This window comes from Neoarius graeffei, chromosome 7, assembly GCF_027579695.1.
Source record: "Neoarius graeffei isolate fNeoGra1 chromosome 7, fNeoGra1.pri, whole genome shotgun sequence".
Classification (NCBI taxonomy): Eukaryota; Metazoa; Chordata; class Actinopteri; order Siluriformes; family Ariidae; genus Neoarius; species Neoarius graeffei.
The window spans coordinates 66,970,307-66,992,855 of record NC_083575.1 but is presented as its reverse complement, the minus strand read 5'-3'; the positions used below and the strand labels follow the sequence as shown (position 1 = coordinate 66,992,855).

The 22,549-nt window shown below is 39.1% G+C and overlaps 1 protein-coding gene across 1 annotated transcript; it reads left to right on the top strand.

The window, feature by feature from the left end:
- Positions 1–4,931: 4,931 nt before the first annotated feature.
- Positions 4,932–20,862, top strand: si:dkey-191g9.5 (rap1 GTPase-GDP dissociation stimulator 1). The gene is made up of 14 exons (XM_060924822.1): positions 4,932–4,944; positions 6,152–6,256; positions 7,521–7,643; positions 9,029–9,154; positions 9,389–9,517; positions 11,391–11,516; positions 11,791–11,934; positions 12,330–12,461; positions 13,040–13,174; positions 13,468–13,593; positions 15,513–15,652; positions 17,188–17,314; positions 17,549–17,677; positions 20,735–20,862. The coding sequence occupies exons 1-14, from the start codon at positions 4,932–4,934 to the stop codon at positions 20,860–20,862; spliced, it is 1,683 nt and encodes a 560-aa protein (XP_060780805.1).
- The last annotated feature ends 1,687 nt before the right edge of the window (positions 20,863–22,549 follow it).

Genomic DNA, 22,549 nt, shown 5'->3' with positions numbered 1-22,549 from the left:
CTTTTACCAATCACCAAGGGGCGTTCAAACTCTCCTATTGCATTTACACATAGCACTACAGTAAGTCTGTCTTTGGACTTTTCCCCCCTTTACACTGTTCCCCACGGATGGATAATGTTTTATCTGGCAAAGCTTTGAAGAAGAGTCCTGTTTCATCCATGTTGAACACATCTTTCGGATCATACCCACGCAGGATGTCAGGTAATCTGTCTTTCCAGTCATTAACAGTCTCTTGACAAACACTACCACTTTCCCCACAAACAAGAGCAAAGTTGATGTTGTGTCTTTTTCTAAAGCAGTTAAGCCAACCATTGGAAGCCTTGAACTCTTCTTGACTGATGCCTAGCTCAGAAGCATACTGAAGGACTTTTTCTTGCAGCATGGGTCCTGAGATGGGAATACTGTACAGGGATCTGGCACGCTGGAACCATTCCCATATCAGTGTGTTCAACTCATCAACAGGGGATTTCTTACACAGACGCTTTCTGTCATTGCCACAGTTGCCCTCATACCCTTCAATAAGCTCAGCCTTCCTTTTCAAAATGGAGTGTACCTGAAATCATAATAAAAAAACAATATAACTTTAAGTTTTCATTTAAACTTTTAATAAACTTGTAATAGAATTAATCATAATTAAAACCATACCATTTTTAAATGTAAACCATACAGCAAACTTGCACAAGTAATTGAAACAAGAAATTGAAATCTCGTTCTGAATACTCTTTCATAATTATGACACTTTTAACAACTTGAACTTTTTCTATTTAAATCGATCTACTAAAGCTCACTTCACACCTCGTTGCATAGATTACCTGCGTTTTGCCAATTCCAAACTTTTCTGCTAGCTGACGCTGACTTTTACCCGCACTTTCATTAATCAGATCAATTTTTTCTTTCAAAGACAACTCATTACGTTTTCTACTCATTGTCGTACAAGTCGATCTTAATTTTGCGGCATGACGTAAAAAAATTTACGGCATGACGTAAACTGGATGTCATGAAAGCTCTTGTGCCCCGTGTTTTGACACGACGGGGGGGGAGCCCGTATTTTCAAGGTTTAATTACATTGATTTTTGACGGGTGGGACTGAAATTAATGGTCGTAATATGCAATATTGAGGTGGTCGCATTATTGAAGGCCGCGACCAATGAAATATATAAGCAAGCAATCGGGACCGTGAAAAACTGTTCGTAATTTTGAGGCGGTCGTAATTTTGAAGTGGTCGTAACATGAGGTTTCACTGTATATATATATATATATATATATATATATATATATATATATATATATATATATATATATATATAAAATATACAACCCTGCTTCCAAAAAAAGTTGGGATGCTGTGGAAAATGTAATTAAAAAGATAATGCTATGATTTGCAACATTTGCAATGTTGAAACTGATACATTTTATTGTTTTTTGAAAAATATATGAAAAATATTTTTCATTCTGAATTTAATCCCAGCAACACATTACAGAAAAGCTGTGATGAGGCAACAAAAGACTGGAAAAGCTGTGCAATGCTAAAAAAAAAAGACTATCTCACAACTAACTTGGTTAATTGGCAACAGGTCAGGAACATGACTGGGTATATAAAAGGAGCATTCCAGAGAAGCTGAGTCTCTCAGAAGTAAAGATAGGGAGGGGTTCAGTGCTCTGTGAAAGACTGTGTGGGAAAATAGTACAACAATATAAGAATAACGTTCCTCAACGTAAAATTGCAAATAATTTGGGGATTACATCATCTTGGCTACATAATATCATTAAAAGAATCAGAGAATCTGGAGAAATCTCTGTATGCAAGGAATAAGGCCAAAAACCAACACTGAATGCTGATCTTTGGACCCTCAGGCGACAATGCATTAAAAATAGACACTGCATGGGCTCAGGAGCATTTACAAAAACCACTGTCTGTGAACACAGTCTATTGCTGCATCCACAAATGCATTAAATTCTACTATGCAAAGACAAAACCATATATAAAGAATATTCAAAAATACTACTATCTCCTCTGGGCCCGAGCTCATTTATGATGGACTGAGGGAATCGAAATTTGAAATTCCTTTTGGAAAGCACAGACACCGCATCCTATGGGCTAAAGAGGAGAGCGGCCGTCCAGCTTGTTATCAGCATACAGTTTAAAAGCCAGTATCTGTAATGTTTTGGGGGGCATTAGTGTACATGACTTGGGTAGCTTGCACACCTGGGAAGGCACTATTAATACTGAAATATATATACAGGTTTTGGAGCAAATATGCTGCCATCCCGATTATGTCTTTTTCAAGGAAGGCTTATTTCAGTAAAACAATGCCAAACCAAATTCTGCACGCATTACAACTGCATGGCTCTGTAGTAAAAGAGTCTGAGTGCTAAACTGGCCTGCCTGCAGTCCAGACCTGTCATTAATTGAAAACATTTGGCGTATTATGAAGTGCAAAATATGACAAAGGAGACCCCAAACTGATGAGCAACTGAAATTGTATATTAGGCAAGAATGGGACAATATTTCACTTTCAAAACTACAGCAATTGGTCTCCTCAGTTCCCAAATGTTTACAGACTGTTGTTAAAAGACGAAGTGATAAAACACAGTGGTAAACATGCCCCTGTCCCAACTTTTTTGAAACATGTTGCTGGCATCAATTTCAAAATGAGCATATATCAAACAACCATAAAATTTCTTACTTTCAACATGTGATATGTTGTCTTTGTACTACTTTCAATGAAATATAGGGTTTTTATGATTTGAAAATCATCACATCCTGCATTTATATTTTACACAGCATCCCAACTTTTTTGGAAACGGGGTTGTAATAATATACTTTGACATCTGTACATTAAGAAAACAAATATATTTTACCAAAATGGTGGGAAGAAATGTTTTTATTTTGACTAATTTTTACCCTTGCCTTGACTACAAAGGTCATGTTTGGCAAGATTTAACACACTCAGCAGAAAATGCAGTCCTTCTATCTGAAGATGTCGAAAACCTTGTTAATTAAGTGTGATTTCTTCACACAGTGAATAACAGACTTTGAGTTTAAGTTGTTTAGCCATAGTTAGATGGACATAAGCTTTTGCACTGTCACAGCATTATCAAAACAGAGAAGAGCAATTTCACACTCTGCACAGATGGCAGTGGACAAAGTTTTGAAGTGTGAAAATAAAAAAACCAACAACCTAATAATAAGACAATTTTCTCTCTTTTCGGTTTCATTTTTGAGGGTAAGCTATGATGTCATATTAGGGCCATTATTGGAAAAAAATGGAGCTGGCGCTGTAATATTCTGAGAAGAAACTCTGAGATTAAAGTTGAAAATTTACGAGAAAAAACTCAGAAATTCTGTGAGATGATAAAGTCATAAATGTGCGATAAAAACCTAAAAATCCTGAGATTAAAAAGTCAGAAATTCCAAGTTAAAGATGTCACAAATTCAGAAGAAAAAAAAAGCCTTGGAAATGATCTCAAAAACTCAGTGTCATAACTATGTTATGTCTTGAAAACTTATGTCTTGAAGTAAACATGCGTTAGTCAAAATTTAGTTTGCACAAATATTGCACACAACTCAAAATAGTAGCATGCTAAGCTAACATAACCAGAACCACGATACTAACATATCTAACTAGTCAACTAAATTAACCTTACAAAACCTGGATGCCCCGGCACAAAGTGATCCAAATTTGGGTGGCAAACAAGCCGACAATTCTCGACAACAACCAATGCAAGAGCACTTATTACCAGTATCAATGTCCGAATGTTATCTAGCAAGCTTGCTAACATTACCTCGAGATGTACAGTAGGTAGCATCTAAACCTCTGTTGAAATGGGCTGACTTGGTTTATGATCAAAGACTAGCGAATCAACAACTTTGCTAATACGGCCATAAATCAAGCAAGTGAAACAACATAAGCTAGAGCAAGGAAGCTAATGTAATATTATGTACTAGTCTAACAGAAAGAAGCCCAGCTCAGCATCTGTTTTGCAGCCTTTTATCTCTCTTCATTCTCACCAAAAAGTAAAAGCCAGTCTAAGATTTATTCTTGTCCAGTCTCTTGCTCAGCCACTCTCTCTTTTGCCATGATGTCTGTATTGAGAATACCAATCTAGATTCTTTTTGTAGTTATTAGCTAGCTGAATACTCCATAGTTGTTGGTGTGTAACATGGTACTGTAAAGCCATACACAGTTCTTGCGAGAGGTCAGTTCTCGCGAAAGCTCTCTCCGGGAAGCTCACCAGTGCTGTAACCAGCAAATCAGGCATGGAGTTGAGCTGGAAAACAAGCCATTCTCCCTATTACAAGTCATTGTACCATGAAAATGATTTTGAAGTTGATATTTTAAGGTAAAATTTTCTACCTAATGTTGCTTTAACTGCTGCTGTTTTGTAATCGAGAAAAAAATGCAGGGAAATGAATCAGTGATGAGGATCACTGCTGAGTCTGTAAAGGCTGTGTATCAGATCCAGCGTCACCCGCAGGCTAATTGTCAACTGATGAGCTTTATGCAGCTTTAGGATTTAGAGCGTATCATGAGGAGCATGAGAGGGTGGGAGAGCCTGTCTTCGAATAAGACGACGAGAGTGGAGGGGGAGGGATTGCCAAAGAGTGAGAGAGAGTGTGTGTTGGTGTGGAAGAGGGATGGTGAATAAAAATGGTATAAAAGCATGGAAAGGTGGAGAGATTAAAGGCAAAGAGTGTGTGACATGATGTAAGAATGCACATTTATTCATCAATGGAACAGACCAGCGAGTGTGTCCAAAGCCGGGTGCTGACTCAAGACATTCTTGAGGCTGGAGTCTGCTGTCCTGCCTGAAGGAGGGGTGTTTCTGTCGTCACACACACAAACACACACACAATCCACACGGAACTGCGACTACAAGCAGGGATAGAGACAGGGAGACACCGAGGAACAACCAGGCAACCAGAAACCATGGCAGATATGGGTAAGTACCGAAAACTCCTCAGTTTTATGTCAGTCAGTCCTGATATCATTAAGAGCTTATGTGCCGCCCGATGGCGATATGATGCTTTGTGTTATGAGAAAGGATAGCTACATCCCACAGATGCTTGGATTTACCTCCTGCCTCACCTGACCATATTTAAGCTCTGAAATGTGATGAGCTCTACAAGTGGACGTGATGAAGTCCCGAGCACCACGCCCCAGAGCGAATTGGGACTTAGCCTCTGTGTGACTGTTTAAGGTGTTTCATGTTGCCATGCAAGCTGCCTGAGCTAATGAGAACCCCAGGGAATCTCTGCCACTCAGGTTTTATTTCCCTAAGGTTCTCATTTCACCAGATTCTCATAGTTGTCTGATCTGTGTTTGGGTCTAACCATGGCGGCTTGATATCTATATATTTATACTAAGAGTCTGCGGCTATAATTTGGCTGGATTGAAATAGCCCAGCACTCTGTATTTCTATTTTTATTCTTCTTAACAGGGATTATCAAGGTGATTACTCTCTCTCTTGCAGATATTCTCTCTCTCTTTTCTCAGCTCTGTCTGTATTACCGTATATGCTGGGTTTGGTTTCAGGAAAAACAAAAAAAAAAAAAAAAAACAAACCTGAGCATATAAGGCTCTCCATCTCTTTCTTCCATTTGATTCTGTCTCCATTTTAGTGCTCTCTGGAAATAGAAAAAGTGCATTGATTAATATCAATAACAAATGAAAGGCAGAGGATTGGAAATGCATTGCAGTGCATTGCATACAGAAGAACAGAACAATCGGCTTATTAATTCACTTCTTCCATTTCTTGCTTGAATGAACCATGTAAGTGAAAATACACAGTCATACACATAAATCCTGCCACACAGATACTCTTGTGTTCTGCATGACAAAAGGTCCTACATAAAAAAGGACTTAACTAGGCAGTAGCTTATGTAACATTTAACTGAAACTCATTGCCTGTGGTGAAATAAAAATAGATTCCAGATGTGCCTCAGTTCCTTCATCCTCAAAATATTAATTTATGTAAGATGTGTGTGTAACAGTAATTCTATACACCTGTGAACGTCTCAACTGAAGAATAATTCTGATGCTGTGTCCAAATAAAATAAGTAAAATAAATTCCATTAATGGTCTGTAGACAAGTCTTTGCCCCAGTATAACTGAATGGTTTCCTTTCTGGTATTGTGTTCATGTTTCAGATGCTCTGGCTGAGGCTCTGAATGCCATCAGTGTGAGCACTGAACTTGTAGAGGAGGAACTGAAGCCTCATGTGGACATCCTATTGAATGTCTTATTGGAGAAGAGTGAGTCTACATATTCATATCCGTCTATACATCCATCCATTCAACCATAAATCCATCCAATCATCCATCTACTGTACCTGTCCATTCATTTATCCATATATCCAAGCATTATCTATACCACCATGAATCTATTTACACATCGTAATCCTTGCTGTCCATCCATCCATCCATCCATCCATCCGTCCATCCATCCGTCCATCCATCCGTCCATCCATCCATGATCCATCCATCCACAACAACACCAATAACAGCATTGTTTTATTGTAATAACAAGTAATTATATGTTTTTTGTGCACACTACTTAGCAGCACACCTGCTATATTCTAATGCTCTCATTAGCTAATGTGTGATTTGAATAAATGGAATCCACTACTGTAGGTAGCAAAGGGCCAACTACATACAATCCACTTGTACATGTCAGATAGATAGATAGATAGATAGATAGATAGATAGATAGATAGAGAGAGAGAGAGAGAGAGAGAGAGAGATTAAGTACTGTAGGAAAAGAGATCCAAGAGAAAGTGAAAAATGTTTTTTCTTATTCTTTTACACACTAACATAGACACAAATTAGAAGAAAAGACAGGATTTATTGACTGAAAAACAGATGAAAAACCGTCAGAAATAAGAATAAGAAAAAGACAGAGAAGAAAAAATTAGAGAGCATAATCTCACTTGTAAACTCTGCTTGCTCCCTCCTCTTCTCCTTCGACTCTTCTCTGGTGAAAATTAATTTGTTGTTACTGCCTGTCAGACTCTTCGTAATTTTAGTTGGCAAATGCATCTAAAAATGGAAAAACCAGACTCCCCCAAAGAACACAATGTAGATGTTGCTATGGCAGCACAGCCTGATCTGACAGTGTGACCTGCCTCCTTGACTGGATGGAGTATTTTAGTTGGGACACCCACTCTAATGAAAGATTCCCCTCAATGTACGGTATGGTTGAGGAAATTTTCCCATCATTCAACAGTCTGACCATATCCTGCTGAGAAGCTACGACCAGAATTAGGAATCAGGGCAGCCGTGTGAAGCAAGGACTAGAACAGATGAAAGAGATGGGGTAAGCACATGAAATTTAGAGAAAGGAACGTTATTGATTTTATAGCGTAAGAGAGGATACTCTGAGCACTGAAGCCTACTTACAAGGCTGTCCTTCAGCCTTTGCAAGTACACACCTAGAACACACAGCCATCTGGAAAACCATGTGTTAAATTATTTATGCCAACCTTATGCACACACACAAAATACTCTGCTTTCTCCCTAGAAATCGGTGCTGCAGAGCAGATAGCCTCCAGTGGAATACTGCCCACGCTGGCCCAGGCTCTGAGACAGAAAGGCTCGCTCACATCACAGGTGACGCTGTTGGTGGCCGAAATGGCCAGAGAAGGTAACAGAAACAACATTCATCATTATTAATAATACATTTTCATCTTTGGGTTATTGTCCAAGACAGCATAATCCATCCATCCATTATCTGTACCATCCATCCATCGATCCATCCATCCATTATATTATCCATCAGGGTCACGGGGGAAGCTGGAGCCAATCCCATTTGACTTCAAGAGGCAGGGTTCACCCTGGGAAGGTCACTAATCTGTCACAGGGCTAACACAGAGACAAGCGACCATTTTCACTCACATTCATACCTACGGGCAATTTAGAGTCACCAGCTGACCTGAGCCACATGTCTTTGTACTGTCAGAAGAAACCGGAGCACCTGGAGGAAACCCATGCAGGCACGGGGAGAACATGCAAACTTCACGCATAAAGGCCCCAGTCAAACATGAGATTCAAACCCAGAACCCTCTTTCTGTGAGGTGGCAGTGCTAACCACTGCACGACCGTGCCAAGCATAATCCAGAGCTTGGGGGATATACATACTGTACATACGTACATACATACAGACATACAGCATAAGCATTATTGAATATGCATCTGTTGTCATCTAATATGAGGTGAAGAAACAATTTATAATTTTAGAACGGTAGAATGTCAATTGAGGTCCTGTGACGCCACATTGAAACTGCAACGAAGGAACTAGGATGTTGTTTTGCTAAAATTCAAAACATTGAACATAAGCAGTAAATTCAAGAAGTTGGAAGCTCAATTCTCTTGGTTGAATAGCAAAGGAGACAAAACCTCATCTGTCACAAACATCTCAAAATCTTTGATATCTAGAGATCAGGGGTGAGTTTCCCAAAAGCTTTTTAATGCTAAGAGCATCTTAACTAGGAGAGAGAGCATTCATTGTGCTGCACACTGTACCATTTGACAATGATCTTTGTGCTGCGATCCTTTTGGAAAACTCAGTTCTTGCATCCATCCAACCATTATCTGTAGCCGCTTATCCTGTTCTACAGGGTCGCAGGCAAGCTGGAGCCTATCCCAGCTGACTATGGGTGAGAGGCGGGGTACACCCTGGAAAAGTTGCTGGGTTATCGCAGGGCTGACACATAGACAAACAACCACTCACACCTACAGTCAATTTAGAGCCACCAATTAGCCTAACCTGCATGTCTTTGGACTGTGGGGGAAACCGGAGCAAACCCACGCAGACATGGGGATATGCAAACTCAACACAGAAAGGCCTTCGCCAGCTGCTGGGCTTGAACCCAGGACCTTCTTGCTGTGAGGCGACAGTGCTAACCACTACACCACCATGCCGCCGCAGTCCTTGCAATGTCTAAATAAATATAATGGCTTTCATTTGTGGCTCTATTTGTTCTTAGTCTTTTCTAATGACTCATTTTGATGTGTGTTTTGGTATTTTAGCTGCTGTAAGAGATAGATGTATCCAGGCAGGCCTGGTGACTGCTCTGGTGCCTTTACTGAACAGCCCAGACCAGGAGCTGCTGCTGCACACCGGCCGTGCCATCGGACGCATCTGCTTTGACAACAGTGAGTACAGCTGTTCCTGAGCCAACAGCCTTTTGTTCAGGAATAGACAAAGACAAGCATTCATTGCAGACAAACAAATACCCAACACAACTTACATTGCAAATGTCATTTGTTATAGCTTGTCATTCCTGTACTTGATTTCTTTTGTTTTATTTATCACCTCCCACTATCTTCCCTATTGATCTGTCTAACATTTTGTTCTCTTTCTGTTCTGTCTCTGTATCCCATCCTCAGCGGTGCAACAAACTCAGTTGGTGAATTGTGGTGTTATCCCTAGGCTGGTGGCCATTATGCACCAGTACCCAGAGAATGATCCACTTGTCAACGTCTGCCTTCTGGCCCTGTGTAATCTTGCTGATATGGGTGAGAAAGACAGCAGATGCACTGCTCTCAGTTAACCAACATGGTCTTGCTCTATACTCATTCATATATATATATATATATATATATATATATATATATATATATATATACAGTGGTGCTTGAAAGTTTGTGAACCCTTTAGAATTTTCTATATTTCTACATAAATAGGACCTAAAACGGCATCAGATTTTCACATAAGTCCTAAAAGTAGATAAAGAGAACCCAGTTAAACAAATGAGACAAAAATATTATACTTGGTCATTTATTTATTGAGGAAAATGATCCAATATTACATATCTGTGAGTGGCAAAAGTATGTGAACCTTTGCTTTCAGTATCTGGTGTGACCCCCTTGTGCAGCAATAACTGCAACTAAATGTTTGCAGTAACTGTTGATCAGTCCTGCACACTGGCTTGGAGGAATTTTAGCCCATTCCTCCGTACAGAACAGCTTCAACTCTGGGATGTTGGTGGGTTTCCTCACATGAACTGCTCGCTTCAGGTCCTTCCACAACATTTCCATTGGATTAAGGTCAGGACTTTGACTTGGTCATTCCAAAACATTAACTTTATTCTTCTTTAACCATTCTTTGGTAGAATGACTTGTGTGCTTAGGGTCATTGTCTTGCTGCATGACCCACCTTGTCTTGAGATTCAGTTCATGGACAGATGTCCTGACATTTTCCTTTAGAATTTGCTGGTATAATTCAGAATTCATTGTTCCATCAATGATGGCAAGCCGTCCTGGCCCAGATGTAGCAAAACAGGCCCAAACCATGATACTACCACCACCATGTTTCACAGATGGGATAAGGTTCTTATGCTGGAATGCAGTGTTTTCCTTTCTCCAAACATAATGCTTCTCATTTAAACCAAAAAGTTCTATTTTGGTCTCATCCATCCACAAAACATTTTTCCAATAGCCTTCTGGCTTGTCCAGGTGAGTTTTAGCAAACTGAAGACGAGCAGCAATGTTCTTTTTGGAGAGCAGTGGCTTTCTCCTTGCAACCCTGCCATGCACACCATTGTTGTTTAGTGTTCTCCTGATGGTGGACTCATGAACATTAACATTAGCCAATGTGAGAGAGGCCTTCAGTTGCTTAGAAGTTGCACTGGGGTCCTTTGCGACTTTGCCAACTATTGCATGCCTTGCTCTTGGAATAATCTTCGTTGGTCGACCACTCCTGGGGAGGGTAACGATGGTCTTGAATTTCCTCCATTTGTACACAATCTGTCTGACTGTGGATTGGTGGAGTCCAAACTCTTTAGAGATGGTTTTGTAACCTTTTCCAGCCTGATGAGCATCAACAACGCTTTTTCTGAGCTCCTCAGAAATCTCCTTTGTTCGTGCCATGATACACTTCCACAAACATGTGTTGTGAAGATCAGACTTTGATAGATCCCTGTTCTTTAAATAAAACAGGGTGCCCACTCACATCTGATTGTCATCCCACTGATTGAAAACACCTGACTCTAATTTCACCTTCAAATTAACTGCTAATCCTAGAGGTTCACATACTTTTGCCACTCACAGATATGTAATATTGGATCATTTTCATCAATAAATAAATGACCAAGTATAATATTTTTGTCTCATTTGCTTAACTGGGTTCTCTTTATCTACTTTTAGGACTTGTGTGAAAATCTGATGATGTTTTAGGTCATATTTATGCAGAAATATAGAAAATTCTAAAGGGTTCACAAACTTTCAAGCACCACTGTATATATATATATATATATATATATATATATATATATATATATATATATATATATATATAAATATAACTTTTTTGTTCACATGATGTTCTATAAATGGATTGACAAAATACATATGATGAAAGGTAGAGCTCATGGTAGTTGATTCTGTTCAGACGCAGCAAGAGAAGCTTTGGCAGAAGTGGGGCTGGCAGATGTTCTGACTTCCCAGCTGAAGCGTGCGCCAGATGCAGAACGCCGCCATCTTGTCCTGGAGGTGCTGGGATCACTGGGGGAGAGCGGTGAGCCAGACTCACAGTTCAAGAGAAGAAACTATATATATATGTGCATGTATGTGTGTGTAGTGCACATAAAGTGTATAATCATCATCATCATACTCGGGCGGTACGACTGCAAATGTGTTTGTGTGAAGGTGAATTAGCCTAATGTGGGACATTTTAACATTTTAACCTAATTCATCCATAGGAAACATAATAATAAATAATAATAGGTGTCCCACATTCAGCAGTGTCCCACATTATGGCAGTTCACTATATGTTTGTGCTTGTGCCTCAGATGCAATGAAGCTCCAGTTTGTAGAGGGCAGGGTGCCTGAAGCTCTCTCTGAAATGATTCAAGGATTGCAGGGCGACTCCGACCCTCATGACCTATGTAGTATAAAAATAGCATCCAACCTCATAGTGACACTGCTACTGGGGGGTAAGTTTGACCTAAAAGTGCTTTTTTTTTTTGTTTTTAAATACAGAAACTGAATCAGTATCACAGACACACTGGGCCTGGGACTTGCCCTAAATTACCTATTTTACTAACAGTTACTAGTTTACTAAAAAGTAAACATGCAATATATGCATTCCATAATTTTACCATCAATATCCAAATCCTTTATTTCTAAGTAAGCGTTACATTGTGTATGTTCATTACAATGAATGACATCTATGTCTTGTTTATCTGTAAAATAAAAGTTATTGGTAATTAATATGACTCTGTCAAATGCATAGCAGCAAACCATGATAATAATGCCATGTTATATGCTGAAGTAATAATGAAACAAATATTGTAATATCTACTTTTAATTTTTTTAATCCATCTTCTAGATGAATCCATGCAGAAATGTTTTGGAGAGGGAACAGGGGGTGTGTACCAGGATGTTTTGTCCTGGCTACAGTCCTCTAACACCCAACTTCAACTGTCTGGAGCACTGGCAGTTGCCAACTTCGCCAGGAATGGTGAGCAAACCGAGGTTTCTGTGAATTTTGTACTGTATGTAGATTCATACTATTTCACAACATTTTAATCCTAATTCACAATTCGAGCTAGCATTAGTTATTTTAACGTGCTAGCTTAGATTTGACTAGTTTGCTATCTTGGTAGCTTGGTGATACATAAGCTTGTCTCATAACTTCTGTAGTAGGTTATGCTGAAAATGTCTTACAGCTATTATTTGAGGGGGTCATGTGTTACAAAGTCTACTACCTATTTCCATCTGCAATGACATTTCTGCAATGCAAATGTAACATTAAGTCAGATGTGGTCTCTGTTCTGAACTGGAAATCACTCATGGACACAAAGTGATGTCATATTTTTTCAGTTGTTGGGCAGGCTAGGCGATTTCTTTCAATCCTCATGTACATTTTTATGCAGTGTAGATAGAGTGTTCTTAAGAAAAATTTTCATTACATGAACGTGATGCTGCCACGGACCTCCATCGCATCCCATCCCTGTAGAACGCTTGTGGTGTACATGTCACAATTTCAGCGGCAAGATGTCTCCATTCAGTCTCTACTCTTGCTGCTTTATCTTTCAGATAGTAATTGTATAAAGATGATGGAACTGGGGGTTGTTCCATATATCCTGGATCTACTGGAGCATCATGTAGATGAGGGAGATGTTTCAGTGCAGCATGCAGGCCTTAGTGCACTCCGAAATCTTGCTATACCAGGTATCGAACAATTTACTACCAAGCCACATTTATATTTCTTTCTGTCCAGCTAGATACAAATGAACAACTCAGAAGCAGTGAATTTATACAGGTCATAAGTGATTGATTTTTAATACTGTTTTGCTGCATAGACAAAATTCTACTTTACCATTTCATAATCCTTCTGTTTTGGGCTGTTTTCCTGCTGTTTTACTACTAGCTGATTTTCAAACAGCACTTTTCTCAATCTAATCTCACTTACCCTAAGACCTGACCGCAGGCTTAAAGATGCACTTTTTCTCATGCTGTTGTAGCATCTAATAAAGTACGTATGCTGGAGGATGGAGTGATTCAGAGGATCAGGACTCTGCTGCGCTCCGACATGCCTCCCGTCCAGTTCAAGCTGCTGGGGACTCTGCGTATGATGGTGGATGGCCAAGGTCAGGACACCAAGTGAATACAAATAGCAGTGTACACCCAAACTAAAAAGTTGATTTAATTTTCTAATTGCTTAGAAGTCACTGGTGTTAACCATGAAAAAAATGGGTGCACCTGGCATTAGTGCACATGACATGGGTAGCTCGCACATCTGGGAATGCACCATTAATGCAGAATGATATATACAGGTTTTGGAGCAACATATGCTGCCATCCAGATGGTGTCTTTTTCTAAGAAGGGCTTGCTTATTTCAGCAAGACAATGCCAAACTGCATTCTGCAGGTATTACAACTGCATGGCTCTGTAGTAAAAGAGTCCAGGTGCGAAACTGGCCTGCCTCCCATTTAAAACATTTGGCACATTATGTAATGACAAATATGTCAAAAGAGACCCGAACAGTTGAGCATCTGGAATCCTACTGTATATTAGGCAAGAATGGGACATTTCACTTTCAAAATCACAGCATTTGCTCTCAAACATTTATTTACAGAGTGTTGTTAAAAGAAGAGGTGATGTAACACAGTGGTAAACATGCCCCTGTCCCAAATTTTTTGAAACTCAAAATGACCACATATTTTTCAATGAACAATAAAATTTCTCAGTTTCAACCTTTGATATGTTGTCTGTACTATTTTCAATGAAATATAGTTTTAAAAAAATAAAGTTTTATATAGCGTCCCAACTTGAGAAGCCATGGCTTAATGGTTAAAGAAGCAGCTTTAGGACCAAAAGGTTGCTGGTTCGATTGCCTAGACCAGCAAGAATGGCTGAAGTGCCCTTGAGCAAGGCATCTAACCTCCAACTGCTCCCTAGGTTGCTCTGGGTATGTTGTATGTCGTGCTGGATAAGAGCATCTGCTAAATGGCATTCACAAAATTTAATGTAACTTTTTTGGAAACAGGGTTGTATTTGCTTTAGATCAATTAAAATACAGACATAATAGTTTGTTAAATATATATAACATTGACTATATAGTTTCCTGTTTTTTGGCGGTAAATAAACATCACTCAGAATTACCTGGCAGGCTTGTTGCTAACAAAAGATTGATGCATGAAGGTCCAAAATTATAGAATTCCACATTCCATTTCTGAGGTAAGTCAAATGCAGTATGTGACTGCCTCATGGGCCTTTTAAGGAAAAGGGGCAGGATTGAGCAGCTCTGATTGATTATATATGATTATAATCTGATTGATTATAGACGATTACTAAACGTTTATGAAGACTTTGAAAATTATAATCTCAAATTATAATATAAATAATAATAATAATAATAATAATAATAATAATAATAATAATATAACAATTTAATAATAAAAATATAATAATATAAATCTAATATAATAATTATTAAAACAACAGGTAAAATAAAAAAAAGTGAATAAAAAAGTAGAATACAAATATCCAGAAATGTGACCTGACTTTGGCATTTAGTACTTGTATTTTCTTTTCTTTTATCAAATTTACTTTGGTTCTCAAATTTCTGTATTTGTTGTGAAGAGTCACAATGTCAGTAGATGTAAGCTATTGACCTTTAAGCCACATAAATGGTTAAAAAATCATCCATGCATAATAATGTACATACAAAAGCAAGGAAATTATCCTTCCTTATCCTAGAGACAAGACTTGTGTTCAAATTGTTATTCTAAAGACTATCATTAGGTTCGTTTCAAAGTATATTATTACCTTCACAGGCTTGTCGCAGCCTCTAGAAGCACAATAACAGACAGTAGAATAGACTCTGACACAGAGACTTCTTGTCTTGGAAATTACTAGTTACAGTCAAGTAACTATTGCACTTTACAAAGGTGATCAATACAGTGGGAGGAGAAAACCTCTCTCAAGTCGATCAATCACTCACATATACTTTATCTCTATCTTTCTTCTGTGTGTGTGTGTGTGTGTGTGTGTGTGTGTGTGTTAGATGAGGCAGCTACAGTTTTGGGAAAGGATGAGATGTTACTGGCACGGGTTATTGAGTGGTGTGAAGCAAAAGACCATGCTGGTGTCAGAGGAGAGGCCAATCGACTTTTAGCAGCACTTATCAGACACAGTCGCTCCCCGGTGAGTTACTTATGTGTGCATTCACATGTGCACACACACAAACACACACACAGAGTAATAACAGAATCTTAGGCATGTGTAAAGAAATGCTGTCGACCAAAAATTACTTAAAAAATAATGAAATGTTTCAACATGAAAAAAAACTATAAACAGCAGTAAGCCATAATAAATTAAACAAAGTCGGTATTTGGTATGAGACGACCCTTTACTTAAAAAAAAAAAAAAAAAAAATATATATATATATATATATATATATATATATATATATATATATATATATATATATATATATATATTAGTCTCAGGTACAATGAGTGCAGTTTTATGCGGAAATGAGCTGTAGGTTTTACTGAGCATCTTACAGAACCAGCCACAGTTCTTCTGGACACTTTGACTGTCACACTCACTTCTTAATGTTGCAGCAAAACCCAGTAGCCTTCATTATGTTTTTGTCTTAAAAGTGGTCTGTTATGTAATATGCTGCTTTCTTTACTGATATACAAACATTTTTCTGTAACATCTAATTTTGTGCTGGAAAACTAATGTTTGGAAGTCTAAAGTGTTTTTGTACTGGCTTCTTCATTTTGCAGCAAAATCCAGTAGCTTTCATTATGTTTTCTTTTTTAATCTGAAAAGTGGTCTCATGGGGTGGCACGGTGGTGTACTGGTTAGTGCTGTCGCCTCACAGCAAGAAGGTCCGGGTTCGAGCCCCGTGGCCGGCGAGGGCCTTTCTGTGAGGAGTTTGCATGTTCTCCCCATGTCCGTGTGGGTTTCCTCCGGGTGCTCCAGTTTCCTCCACAGTCCAAAGACATGCAGGTTAGGTTAACTGGTGACTCTAAATTGACCGTAGGTGTGAATGTGAGTGTGAATGGTTGTCTGTGTCTATGTGTCAGCCCTGTGATGACCTGGCGACTTGTCCAGGGTGTACCCCGCCTTTCGCCCGTAGTCAGCTGGGATAGGCTCCAGCTTGCCTGCGACCCTGCAGAACAGGATAAAGCAGCTAGAGATAATGAGAATGAGAGAAGTGGTCTCATGTATTAGATACAAATGTTGTTGCTGCTCAGATACAAATATTGTTGTTGTTTCTTGCTCTGTAACATTTAATTTTGTTCTGGAAAATGAATGTTTGGAACTCTAAAATGTTTTTGTACTGACTCGATAATGTAGAAGTCATAAAATAGAAATCTATAACAAAGTTTGTATGAAAAAAATAGGGTGACTCAGACTTTTGCACAGTAATATATATATATATATATATATATATATATATATATATATATATATATATATATATATATATATATATAATGTTTGTGTGTGTGTGTTTAACAAATTGCTAGCTGCAGATAAAAAAGTACTAGACTAGTAAGCGTAAATTGGCTTGATATAAAAATAAAATAAAGCAAAACAAAAAATAGTTACACATAACCCACACAAAGGTGTATCCCAATGTTTCATACACAGAGTTCTGAAACACCAATATAATATCATGTAATGTCTACAATATTGATTCGGTGTTCCTGTTGTAATGACAGGAAGTCATCCATGCTGTCATCAAGGCAGATGGGGTCCAACACCTCATCTCTATGGCAACCAGTGAACACGTCATTATGCAGAATGAGGCGCTGGTTGCTCTAGCTATCGCCTCTGCAATAGATATTGGTACGGTTCAACCATTTTGAACAGTTTTAACATAGTAATACAGCATTTACTATTTTGTAACAATATAGAATGACTACAAGTATGGGCTGTTTTTTATTTTACACATTGATTTGTTCTGTTCAGTGTGTTATGACTGTTAGTTGCAAAGAGTCTTATGAAAATGTATTGTCTTCTTCTCATAACCCATGCTTGTCCTCTTCATTTGTGTGTGTGTGTGTGTGTGTGTTTACCCAGAGGTGGTGGAAGAGCCATTCAGTCATGCTGATCTGCTATCCACCCTGAAGAAGATGCTGGACGACCCTGTAGGCGCAGTGGAAGTCAAATTTAGCACACTCGGGCTCATCTGCAGTCTGGCCAACTCTAGTGAGTAACATAAAAGTCCTCTCACTATAAATAATGTGTAAAATTGTGTGGCAAATCAGGCTGAGGGGGATTTTGGGATTCAGAGTTTCAGGGAGTGAGCTGTTTGCTTCGGGCTAGTTAGCTCTCTTAACATCGTCAGATGAAATTAAGTTGTCTTAGATGTTTGTAGTCTGGACTTGATGTACAAAAATTCATGTGCCTTGTTGGTATGAATTAATTTTTTTTTTGTCTTCTTCAAATTTTACTTGGAGTATGCAAACTTTTGCTGAATGCACAACCCTAAATCAGAAAAAGTTGGGGACGGTTTGCTGAAATTGAAATTACAACCTAAAACAATGATTTGTAAATAATATTTGCCCTGTTTTGGACCCAAAACAATACAACAGCACATTATTTAATATTTTACTTCATGCATTTTATTGTTTTTTCCCTTCCCAAATAAACACTTATTTCAAATTTGATTATCATGACGGGCGGCACAGTGGTGTAGTGGTTAGCGCTGTCGCCTCACAGCAAGAAGGTCCGGGTTCGAGCCCCGTGGCCGGCGAGGGCCTTTCTGTGCGGAGTTTGCATGTTCTCCCCGTGTCCGCGTGGGTTTCCTCCGGGTGCTCCGGTTTCCCCCACAGTCCAAAGACATGCAGGTTAGGTTAACTGGTGACTCTAAATTGACCGTAGGTGTGAATGTGAGTGTGAATGGTTGTCTGTGTCTATGTGTCAGCCCTGTGATGACCTGGCGACTTGTCCAGGGTGTACCCCGCCTTTCGCCCGTAGTCAGCTGGGATAGGCTCCAGCTTGCCTGCGACCCTGTAGAACAGGATAAAGCGGCTAGAGATAATGAGATGAGATGAGATTATTGTGACACATTTCAAACAAGTTGGGTTGGTAAAACATTTACTATTTTATGATGATGCCATTCTTTCTCACAGGACTTAAAATATGCTTAGGGACTAAAGACACCAAGTGATGAAGCGTTTTAAGTGTGATTTTTGTCCCATTCTTCCTGCAAACAGGTCTTAAAGTGCATATCCTGGACCAATTTCGTTTTTTTTTTATATGCAAGTATGTCCCTTTACACACTCATCCAGAAGGGTAATTTTGCACAAGGCCATCTGCCTATAGCAGAAAAAAATAAAATAACAAAACGCATCTGGAAAAATCCCAAGGGAGTCTGGAGCCAGATTCGTGACGTTACCTGCGGAAGCGCCAGCAGGCTGTGAGAGCTTGCATGGTTTCAGTGCACAGCCTGTGTAGACCAAGCGCTCCCATTTCTCTCTCATTGTCCGGTCTTTTGGAAAACGATGAGTACTAATCCCATCAAGATTGGTGTTGCAACACCCTCCTACGATACATCTGTTAACCATTTTAATAATTACATGATAACGTTGAAGAAATTTGCAGAAAACCACCAGATCACAACAAACCAGCGCTGACGTAGGATTCAGAGGGAGGCGTCCCGCACGCGACGTCACGAAAATCAATGTTTGCCGGGAAATTCAAATGCCAAGTTTTTTCAGAGGCGGACCAATTCACCTCAAATGGCTTGAATTCAGCTGAATTTTTCTGGTATTGCGCAAGGTAAAAAAATTGCACAAAATGCAAAATGTGACAGATATTTGACCAAAGTTTAATAAAAAATAGGAGAATTACATTGATGTTGCTCCTGAATTTACCCGTGATATGCACTTTAAGGTGTGCAACAGTACAGGGTCGTCATTGTCATATTTTTCGTTTCAATAGTCACCACATATTGGGAACGGAAGGGACAGACACCCTCTTCTTCCACAGCCATGCCTTTGTACTATGTACAGAATGTGGTTTTGCATTATTGTTGAAATATCCCTGGAAAACATGTCTTGAAGGCAGCATATGTTGGTCCAAAACCTCAATCTACTTTTCTTCATTAATGCTGCCATCACAGAAGTATATGTTACTTTTGCCAAGGGCACTGACACAACCCCATACCATGACAGACCCTGATTTTTGGACTTGTTTCTGGTAACAGTCTGGATGGTCCATTTTGTCTTTCGTCTGAAGCACATGGCATCTATTTCTTCCAGAAAAGTCCTGGAATACTGATTCATCTGACCACGTTTACACTGTTTGATGGTCTGTCCCTCCGAGCCCAGAGAAGTTGACGGTGCTTCTGGACACAATTAACATAAGGCTTCCTTTTTGAACAGTAAAATTTCAAAACTGTAACTCCGTATAGTAGTGCTTGACAAAGGTTTTCCGGTTCTCAATGCAGTGCTGTCTGAGGTCTCAAAGATTGGGGGTGTTCAGCTTAGGCTTGTGCCCTTGCCCTTTATGCACCCAAATTCCTCCAGATTCCTTCAATCGTTTAATGATATTATGCACCATATAGAGTAAAATATCCAAATCCTTTCATGTCTTTCTTTGAGGGACATTGTTTTTCAACATTTCAATATTTTTATCATCCATTTGTTGGCAAACTGGAGATCCTCAGCTCATCTTTACACCTCAAAGACTAGGCCTTTCCTAGATACTGAGTTTGTACAATATCATGATTACAATCACCTGTTGACATCACCTGCTTCAAATCACATCATTATTTAATTACTTTACCTCATTACTAGCCCTAAATTGCCCCCATCCCAAATGTTTTTTGGAATGTGTCGCAGGCCTGCAATGCAGGAATTGATGTATATTAACAAATGAAATGAAGTTGACCAGACAAAACATGAAATATCTTGGGTTCATACTGTCTGCAATGAAATACAAGTCAAAATAAATTTACAAATCACTGCTTTCTTTTTGCATTTGCGTTTTCCATACTGTCCCAACTTTTTCTGATTTGGGGTTGTATGTTAAGCCATATTTTTTAATGCAAAACATCTATTACTGGATGCACAGAACTTCAGCTTAAAGTAATCATCTTTACTTTTTAAACAAAGATTATAGGTTTATTTCTGGTAAATGACTGTCCATGAATCTAAAATGATATCTGAAGTCCCATTCAAATCCCAGCTCTCATTTACATCCCATTTCGCTTGAGATTGTGATGCCATTTGTCTCTCTCTCTCTCTCTCTCTCTTTCAGGCACGCTGAAGGAGCAGATGGACGCTCTGAACCTGAAGGAGAGCCTGTCTAATCTCTCCAGTCACACCAGCACCAAGCTGGCCTTGCAGGCAGTCACCGTAATGGGTGTCCTCTCTGAGACTAGCTAGACCACCTGTCCAAACTCTCTGATTGATGGAACTGCTGACTAGAAGCACAATGCGTGTCCACTTCACACACTCCTTATCAACCCAGTACTTTATTCTGTGAGACTGAAGCAATCTGAAGCAATATGTCTGTGAGCTCAGTAGGAAGCGGGATGATGCCATTCTGGCAGAGGAGCTTAATTGGCTCATAAATAAAGGAGCATTTCATAGTTCATTTCCTATTAGCTGACCTGTGATAACCTTGAGGATATAGAGTACAATTAGAGGCTGTGTTAACATGCTTACCGTCTCCTGTATAAAAGCACAATTCTCTCTAAAACCCATTTCATTATCTGAACACTCTGAAGGGAAAATTAGCAAGCTAAAACAAAACAAAACCCAATAGCTCGTGTAATATAAATACATAAAGAATCCTAGTGTTCTGCCCAGTTATACTGTATGGACCTTAGATTTTCTCTGGTAATTAGTCATGCCTAGGAATTGGAATATGTTGCTTTTTGTTTGAACGGGCGCTGAATTTGTGCAAATATGACACTCTGTCACTCCTACACTCCATTAACCATATTCTTTATTAAGACTTCATTATGGACTTACTTATTATTCCTGCATTTACATAATGTGGAATGTGATTACAGCTCTTGCCTGAGAAAAGGATTTCAATTTGCAATAATTATTTAGTCGTTATATTATAATTATAATATAGCTGGTTGTAATAATATTTAGTAGAGTTTTTTTAATGCAAATACTTTGATCATGTTGATCATTCTATTAGCTAACCATGAATACAAGGAAATTACATGTCTATATTAGCAATACCAAGAAATATATCAAAAGCAGTGTTTGAAAGTCTCTAATCTCATATAAAAACATCAAATACGCAATGATGATGTGTTCTATGTGTGACTGTGCTGTTCGTTAATACACATCTCTGCACGGTATATGTGTCTAACTGTGTCACTAATGCATTCTTGATTCTTTACAAGAAAAGTCACAGCTGGTAAGAAGTACATTTACAATTGCTATTCTTGGCAGATGATGAATGGAGGCTGTCTGTCTGATAAAAGAGGATCAGCTGAAGGAAATGAGTCTCAGGGACTGTGATTAGGAAAGCTTTTGTGTGACACAACTGCCTGCACTGCATCACCAACCCTCTCAACAGCAATTCATTGCAGCCAATTTACCAAGCACTTCACTGCTAGATAATGTAAATTGCACAATCTCTGTCCATCCTTGGTACTGCCACTGTTGAACAGACTTGTAAAAGGATGATTTTTAATGTTGAAAAGTGCACCAGAAGAGCTTGTATCTGGCAATAAAAGTGAAACAGCTGAACTGGCATGCTGCTCTTCTTGAGGCAAAACGCAAGCCTGTTAAGAGGGCAAAAAGTTTAACAAATTTAGGAAATGGGCGGCACGGTGGTGTAGTGGTTAGCACTGTCGCCTCACAGCAAGAAGGTCCTGGGATCGAGCCCAACGGCTGGCAAGGGCCTTTCTGTGTCGAGTTTGCATGTTCTCTCCGTGTCTGCGTGGGTTTCCTTCGGGTGCTCTGGTTTCCCCCACAGTCCAAAGACATGCAGGTTAGGCTAATTGGTGGCTCTAAATTGACTGTAGGTGTGAATGTGAGTGTGAATGGTTGTGTGTCTCTATGTGTGTCAGCCCTGCGATAACCTGGCGACTTGTCCAGGGTGTAC

Coding starts and splice junctions, on each gene's coding strand:
- si:dkey-191g9.5 (XM_060924822.1), top strand. Junction 9,155..9,388: donor ACGCATCTGCTTTGACAACA/GTGAGTACAGCT, acceptor TCCCATCCTCAG/CGGTGCAACAAACTCAGTTG. Junction 9,518..11,390: donor GTGTAATCTTGCTGATATGG/GTGAGAAAGACA, acceptor GATTCTGTTCAG/ACGCAGCAAGAGAAGCTTTG.